Source organism: Silurus aristotelis, assembly GCF_946808225.1.
Source record: "Silurus aristotelis genome assembly, chromosome: 26".
Taxonomy (NCBI): Eukaryota; Metazoa; Chordata; class Actinopteri; order Siluriformes; family Siluridae; genus Silurus; species Silurus aristotelis.
This window is the reverse complement of record NC_139599.1, coordinates 17,588,156-17,596,026: the sequence shown is the minus strand read 5'-3', so window position 1 is coordinate 17,596,026 and position 7,871 is coordinate 17,588,156. Positions and strand designations below refer to the sequence as shown.

The window sequence follows — 7,871 nt, the reverse complement described above, 5'->3', positions numbered from 1 at the left end:
TCTTATTTGTCTTTTGATTGATTGTGAATGTGATGCAGGTGTAAGGTTTTATTTATCCCTGGAAGAAACTGCAGAGGTCCGAGGATGAAACCCTGTGGAACTCAAAGGTACATGATGCTTTAAATCATCACTAAGTAACTAATTTTTCTGTTTTATAACTGAATTGAACCTTTTGAAACATGTTCTTGTGAGATATTTCATTAGAAACGTGCCATTTGTGTATTATATAAGAAATCATGAATGAGTTGATGGACTAGAACCTGTTCTAATGCTAATAATAAGTGTGTGTGTGTGTGTGTGAGTGTGTGTGTGTGTGTGTGTGTGTGTGTGTGTGTGTGTGTTACAGTGATTACACTCTGGTCTTTTTCCTCATTGAAGTAAATAAGACAAAGGTAATGCAGTTTGTTACAGAGAAACCACACTGGAGTGTAAAGTCCTTTTTCCTGAAGATATTAAAGAACATCTTCCCCTCTGTGCCTGTGAGCAAGAAGTTCCAGGTCCTCAGGACCATCAGAAGCGGTGCTTGATCCTGAAACCTCCTCAGTAAATTAAGAAGTGAGCTCGGAGCAATGGAACACTCAGTGGGTTTTTTTTAGCTCAGGCTTCACAGCTGCTCGATTTAAATAAGAATCTAAATGAGAATATCTGAGAGGAGAAGGGTGAGCTGAGACGAGACGAGACGAGACGAGCGCATACACAAACCCTGAAGAACCTTCCGCTTTTCTGTTATTTAAAGGCATCACGCCAGGGAGCAAGGTTCAGCTTCCACGCTTTATTTTACCCTCAGCTGTGAACTTCTGTCCATGTTTATATGATCAGGCTCTGAATGAGGGAGAGGGAGAGAAGGAGCGAGAGATTTTTTTTTTTAAATAGAAAGCTGGAACATACTGAAGCATCTGAAGTGTTTACTGAAGTTCTGAGCTGGTGGTGTGTGTGTGTGTGTGTGTGTGTGTGTGTGTGTGTGTGTGTGTGTGTGTGTGTGTGTGTGTGTGTGTGTGTGTGAGAGCAGGTGAAGGACAGAGTGTGCAGATGAATGATGGGTGGAATCGATGCAGTTTTATTCCACACAGTGAGATCCATCTTCACATGCTGCAGCTGGGCCCAGAACCTCCTTGAGCAAAAAGGGTTAAGGGCCTCGCTTAAGGGCCCAACAGTAGCAGCTTGAACCCATCACCTGCTAAAAAGAACCTAACCAGTGCTTCAACTGTGGAGTCCCCTCTCCCCCAGGCACCCTAGATAGGCAGCATCATTTATTTAAAACAAGTGAATTTTTTCCTACAGCGTCTTTCGCACCACAGTCTCTTCAACCACATAGATGTTCTAGAACACGCAGGAACCGAGCCATGATTGGTCGATTCTGTAAACGTAGACAAACAGATGATATGAAAGACGAGAAGAGAAGATCTTTCTCTTTCTCTCGCTTTTTAATCCATTCAGCTGTTTACATGATCATGAATAATTACTAATCACACTCACACCAATCCTCCAATCAGCTCACAGGAGGGGTTTAAGTTTAACCCAATCAGAATCAGGAGGCGGGGTAATATATATATTTTATTTCGCTAGCTTGTGTTTGATCAGTGCTGTTTGAGGATATAAGCTGCTCTTGAAAAGGGAACGCTTCACAGGAAGTGACGCATGTGTTTGAAATTTACTTACTTTTAATGACAAATGAATAAATGAATCAATTATTATTAATTGTAATCCATTAATTAACACTTAATGTCAAACATTTTTAGAAACTTGACAAAAAAATCTTATTTCTAGTGTGTGTGTGTGCGTGTGATCAATGGTTGTCCATGCAGCGGAAGTGCACACACACTCTGAGACGCTCCTGGAAGGTGCTGGTGGTGATGGTGTAGAGGATCGGGTTTAGAGCGCTGTTGATGGGCAGAATGAAGATCACCACCCACAGGATGAGTGTTCCTGAACACACACATTATACACAGACTATATATTATACACAGATACCTCACACTGTGTGTGTGTGTGTGTGTGTGTGTGTGTGTGTGTGTGTGTGTGTGTGTGTGTGTGTGTGTGTTTTTTTTTTTATCTGATCCAAATTAAAATGTGTTTGTGGAATCTAAATTACAGACATGTGGACTGTCTATTCTTTTATGGTTACAAATAATGTTCATACATCATCTGCCATAAAAGTTCTCACACACACACACACACACACACACACACACACACACACACACACACACACACACACACACACACACACACACACACACTCACTCTTACCGGTGATGTGCACCTGCAGCAGAGAGAGGATCTTGAGCAGGAAGATGGGGATCCAGCACATGGCGTCTGTGAAGACGATAAAGAAGAAGCGCTTGGCCACGGACACTTCAAGGTCAAAGGTCGTCTGTCTGGCGGATTTGGCTGTTTTCTGGATGGAGTAGAACATGCTGGAGTAGGAGAAGACGATCAGGATGAAGGCAAGCAGGTTCAGACCTGAAAACAAAACATGAGCACAAAAAAGTACAAAATAAATAATAATAATAATTAAAGCGGTGATTTGTGTCCCTGCTTTAACGTAATAATACCTGGATCACAGACTGTCTGTCTGTCTGTCTGTCTGTCTGTCTGTCTGTCTGTCTGTAATTGTATTAATTGTACTAACTGGTCTATTTGTGTGTGTGTGTGTGTGTGTGTGTGTGTGTGTGTGTGTGTGTGTGTGTGTGTGTCATCTTATTCATTTACTCTCAAGCTGTGGAGTTCTGTGTTCTAATTGGCTGTCAGCTGCAGATTATCGTTTCTATGGTAACGGCAGTGTTCCGCTGTCTAGCTAGCTACATGGTTAACCTCGTACGCTTCCCAGGGCCCATGTTCTCTCCCGTTGCCCAGCAACGCTGTACTTTACCCAGCAGTACAGCAGGCGTGAGATAGTAAATCAAGTGTTTAGTTGTTTTTGGTGTTGCGTAAGAAAAGTTGTTGTTCTGTTTGAGAATGAAGCAGTGCATTGTGGGTAAGCGGCGCTGGTGTGTCTCACCCAGAAAGATGCCGGTGGAGTAGCAGCGAGCGCCCAGACTCTCGACCTGCTCCGAGTGCAGGGGGAAACACACGCCGTTGCGACCGTAGAAGTTGCCGAAGGTTCGTCTGTCACAGAACGGGGCGAGCGCCAGGACGAAGCCCAGAGCCCAGATGGACGTCAGGAAGCAGAGCGTGCGCTTGCGTCCCGCACGGTAATGATGGAACGGGAACACGATGCACACGTACTTCTCCAACGTCATGTAGGTCAGCATCATCACCGACACCTCGGTGGAGAGCAGCGCCAAGGAGCCAATCAGCTGACACGACAGACTCTCCATCCAGATGTGGGCGTGGCGATTATACTCCCCGCAGTACTTCATATCGAAGGCGCCGATAAAGAAAAGGTACACGCCCATCAGGCAGTCTGCACCTATCCGAGATCCACAACATGTGCAAGGTGTGTTAGCTGGGGTGTTTTAATGCCCATATAAGGAACTATGACTGGGTGTGGCCTTACAGGTTCAATTTGGAAATGGAAGCACCCTCTTGGGACGCGTGTCTTTAAGTCCATATATAGAAATACAGACACTTTCAAGTAAGCATGTGTTTGAAGTCCATAAATGGAAAAAATATATATTATTTTTTTATTTTTTTAAATATTATTTTGATCTTTTCAGCTACTTTATTATGTGTACTGTTAGTAACTATAGTATGGGGGTCTCACACACACACACACACACACACACACACACACACACACACACACACACACACACACACACACACACACACACATACTTAGACATTGTGGTCCTACGGTTGTATACTGTGAAGTTGTATCATCTGTGTGCGTTTGCCCCCAAACTTAATTGCTTATTTTCTGCCTAGCAGGTGGTGTGTGTGTGTGTGTGTGTGTGTGTGTGTGTGTGTGTGTGTGTGTGTGTGTGTGTGTGTGTGTGTGTGTGTGTGTGTGTGTTTAATAAGCATTTATGATCAAGACTGACAGATGAATCATTTATTACATCTTCGTGTGTGTGTGTGTGTGTGTGTGTGTGTGTGTGTGTGTGTGTGTGTGTGTCGGGGTCGTTACAGCACCTTCCAGATCATTTACAGTCATCACAGTTACGGACGGACAGCCGCAGTGTTTGGGGGTGTGGGTAATCCCATGTGTATCAGCCATGGAGAATCCTGATCTCTGATTGGCTGACAGGTGTGAATATATTTCGTTATATGGGGGCGGAGCTTTGTTCAAACAAAAGTGAAATCTTTGCTGATTTGGAAATGAAAAGTCGATCACTAGATACTGCTGAGGTCGTGTGAATGCTGTTTCAAGGTAACTGGGTACTAATATGGACACCGTGTAGTCTAGTGAATGGCTAATATTCTAACATGCTGTCATTTATACACAATATAACGAATGCACCAGACTGAACCTTCAGCAGGAACATCAGCAAATCAATACATAATGAAATAAATATGAATAGATACAGCAGAAGTGTGAACCTGCTCACAGCAGAGCGATTTGATGGCCATGGTGTGATGCTCGTTCTCCGAAGCGACACAGGAACGTAGACAGATGACGAAGACGTTCCCGAAGCAGATAGCGAAGGCCACGACCCACACGAACACGCGCAGGATGATGTTGGCCAGCAGGTTCTCGAAGGACGAGATGCCGTCCGTGTTCGGCTTGCAGCTCCTCACGTTCGGGGAGTAGGTGCAGTACTCGAAACGCTTAAAATATCTACAGCCACACACACACACACACACACACATGGACAGGGCCATTGTCATGCTGGAACAGGTTTGGGTCTCCTAGCTTAAGTAGACAAAAATATAATTGTGTGCCTGAAAGTTTGTAGAACAGTTTGAAGAAGAACCACATATGGCTGGAGGTGTCCAGAAGACAGGTGTCCTGATACGGAAATATTGTGTAGTTTTACCTCATCTAAGCTTTTCTTTGTTTCCAACATCTTTCTTTCCTTTGCTCTTCTATGTTCCAGCTTCTTTTTTCAGAGTTTATAAACTTCCAGGTTGTGATTCTAGAAGTTCTTGCTCTCTAGCCTTTGGTTCCTTTTACAGTTTTTCTTGGAGTTTTTGAGTTTTAAACCTTCTTTATTCTACCATTTCTGCTAGCACTAAAAAGTAATTTCATAGTTTCCAGTAACCTTCTATTACTTATTTTTTTAGAGAAAGGATTCTTCAAAGTTTTTTAAGGATTCTTCTGAGGTTCTTTAGTGCATCTTTAAGGGTCCTTTGGTGGTTCTTTAAGCGTTCATCAAAGGTTCTTTGAAGGGTTCTTCAGTGGTTCTTTCAGGGTTCTTCAGTGGGTTTTAAGGGTTCTTCAGTGGTGTTTTCAGGATTCATTGGGTGCTTAAGTGTTTTAGCTTCCAGAAAACAGTCCTCAGAACACTCTGATGTTGGGTTCTATAGAGAAGAACACATTAGTTCTCCTGTTTTTAGGTTTACACTCATAGATTAATAGTTCCATACTTTCTGGTATCTTTGTTCTTGATTAGTAATGATTCATAGTTTACAAGTTCTGGCTCTGTATCTTCTACATAATGGGTTGTGTATGTGGGTGTAGCTTCTGTTAAAATGTGTGTGTAAGAGAGAAAGCTGGACTTTGGAAGGGGAATGAAAGCTTCACTTCTCCAGCGTTGTTCATGCAGCTGATATTTCAGTAGGAGTGGAATGAGCGGCGAGGGAAAAGGTTAATTTGTTCAGAATAGAAACCAAAGATCTAAAAGGTCAATTCGAGTTCATCCTTCTGAAGCCAGTGTGAAAATAACTGCTCGTGATCTCCCTGACATTTCCTTCAGGCACAATCTTCTGGACAATCTTCGTCTCCGATAACGGGGAGGATCTGCCCTCGTGTACGTCAGGATTGTTTCATTTACAAATCTCTCTGAACTCCAGACCAGACTCTCTCTCTCTCTCCCCCTCTCTCTCTCTCTCTCTCTCTCACTCTCTCTCTCTCTCTCTCTCTCTCTCTCTCTCACTCTCTCTCTCTCTCTCTCTCTCTCTCTCTCTCTCCCCCTCTCTCTCTCTCTCTCTCACTCTCTCTCTCTCTCTCTCTCTCTCTCTCTCTCTCTCTCTTTTCCTATTGTAGATTGTTTCATTTATATTTCACCTTTAAATATTTTGCAGAAGGGATGATGAGATGTCAGACATAAACAACTACTTTGCCAACATCCTCTCACAGCAGAAGTCTAAAAAAATGAGTTGCAGCTTTCGAGGCCCTCAGACTCCGGAAGACTCTTTGCACTTTTGTTGTACACTACACTGGTGACTGGTGGTGATTATGTTTGTGTACCGTGTTCCAGGAACCAGGAGTCGTGAGAGAACTCACATGTGGGAGAGGTTGGTGAGGAAACGGAACGTTCGGATGCTGATGTTGGGAATCTCCACCTCCTCCATACTCCTGGAATGAGAAGAAAGATGTTCACATGTGTTTATGCAAAAGATATAGGTGATAACTGCGACACACGAGTACAAGGTGAACATTTGTTTGATATTTTAAAAAGGTAAATTAGATAAACAATGTGATGGAACGTGTTTGATGATGGACCTTTCCCTACTCAACTCTGAAGAAGTCCAACAATTATTACACCCTTAGAAGTAAATTTTGATGCCAACAACATTTTGTAAAGTTTCTGCAAGGTTCTTTCAAAGTATTTCTAAGGAGTGGCTGATGTTCTGTGGTGTTTAGATTTGAGAATCTATGACCTGGTTTTTAAAGCGAGAAATTCTGATACAGCTTCACTAAGCTTTTTAAGGTTTTACATTAATAATAAATCTAGCAACTAGATGAAGATACTTTACTGAGCTGTCTAGAGCCAAGTTTTGGATAACCAAGAGTTGTTCCAGTGCCATCCATCCTGATGTGTCTAGATATGCATCAGGAAGCGATCGTAGTTCTAGAACCCTGATGAAAATGAAGCCGTGGTGTGAATTTCTGAGTAGTTCTAGCTCCATGCTGGGGTTTTTAATGACCTATAGTGATCTGTCTGGGTAATGGAGAGCCATGAGAAGAAATCTAGAGGTGTTCCAGATCCACAATGAAGGTACTCACATAATATGTGTTTACTGAGGGGTCTACAGCTGCACTAAAGATTCTGGCTTCAGAGAGGTTGCTATCAGGAGCTCCACAGAAACTTAATAGGCGATTATTCTCTGTATTGCTTGGGTTTCAGAGCAGATCTGTGATGAGGATTCTAGAGCCGGTTCTGGAGCTCTAGAGCTGTACTTCATTAAGTCATTAAGTTGGGTGTGTGAGTCTGCAGTTGAATTCTAGTTTAATGTATTGTCCTAATGAATGTCTCTCAAACACACACACACACACACACACACACACACACACACACACACACACACACACACAATATGTCATTACATATTTACAGAATGATGAATGAACCTGTATGTGGTGTGTGTGTGTGTGTGTGTGTGTGTGTGTGTGTGTGTGTGTGTGTGTGTGTGTGTGTGTGTGTGTGTGTGTGTGTGTGTGTGTGTGTGTGTGTGTGTTCCTGTTATACGAATTGTATCTGCTCAGTATTCTGATAAATTATTTGAACTCACAGCGATTGAAGATTGATGAAACTGTCAAACTGGTCTTCATACACATGTGTCAGGGGGTTGTTGGAGATGTTCCTACACACACACACACACACACACACACACACACACACACACACAAACATTGCTGGTGATTTAGAAATCTTGTCACGTCGTCTAAACACATTATAGGATGAGTCCATGAGCCTCTGCAGACTGGAAACCCACACAAACACAGAAATCCACAGACTCTCACGTCACAGAGTTTCTGTTCTGACACATGGTGCTGCAGAAGAAGCAGGTTATTAAAGATCTGTCTGAGGTTTAATGAGGTG

The 7,871-nt window shown here is 42.9% G+C and overlaps 1 protein-coding gene and 1 long non-coding RNA gene across 2 annotated transcripts in view; one reads left to right on the top strand and one right to left on the bottom strand.

Moving 5' to 3' along the window:
- Positions 1 to 1,347: 1,347 nt before the first annotated feature.
- Positions 1,348 to 7,871, bottom strand: part of rxfp2l (relaxin family peptide receptor 2, like) — a 20,501-nt gene continuing 13,977 nt past the window's right edge. Inside the window, 6 exon segments of the mRNA XM_083530942.1 lie at positions 1,348 to 1,926; positions 2,251 to 2,463; positions 3,002 to 3,412; positions 4,494 to 4,723; positions 6,332 to 6,403; positions 7,561 to 7,632. Of these exon segments, the coding sequence (XP_083387068.1) occupies positions 1,787 to 1,926; positions 2,251 to 2,463; positions 3,002 to 3,412; positions 4,494 to 4,723; positions 6,332 to 6,403; positions 7,561 to 7,632 (1,138 nt within the window). The 3' untranslated portion in view covers positions 1,348 to 1,786.
- The window catches only part of LOC310720450, a 6,070-nt gene continuing 1,454 nt past the window's right edge, over positions 3,256 to 7,871 (top strand). Inside the window, exons 1-2 of the long non-coding RNA XR_014531735.1 lie at positions 3,256 to 3,386; positions 6,306 to 6,478. This is a non-coding gene — a long non-coding RNA (uncharacterized lncRNA). The remainder of the gene's footprint in view (positions 3,387 to 6,305; positions 6,479 to 7,871) is intronic.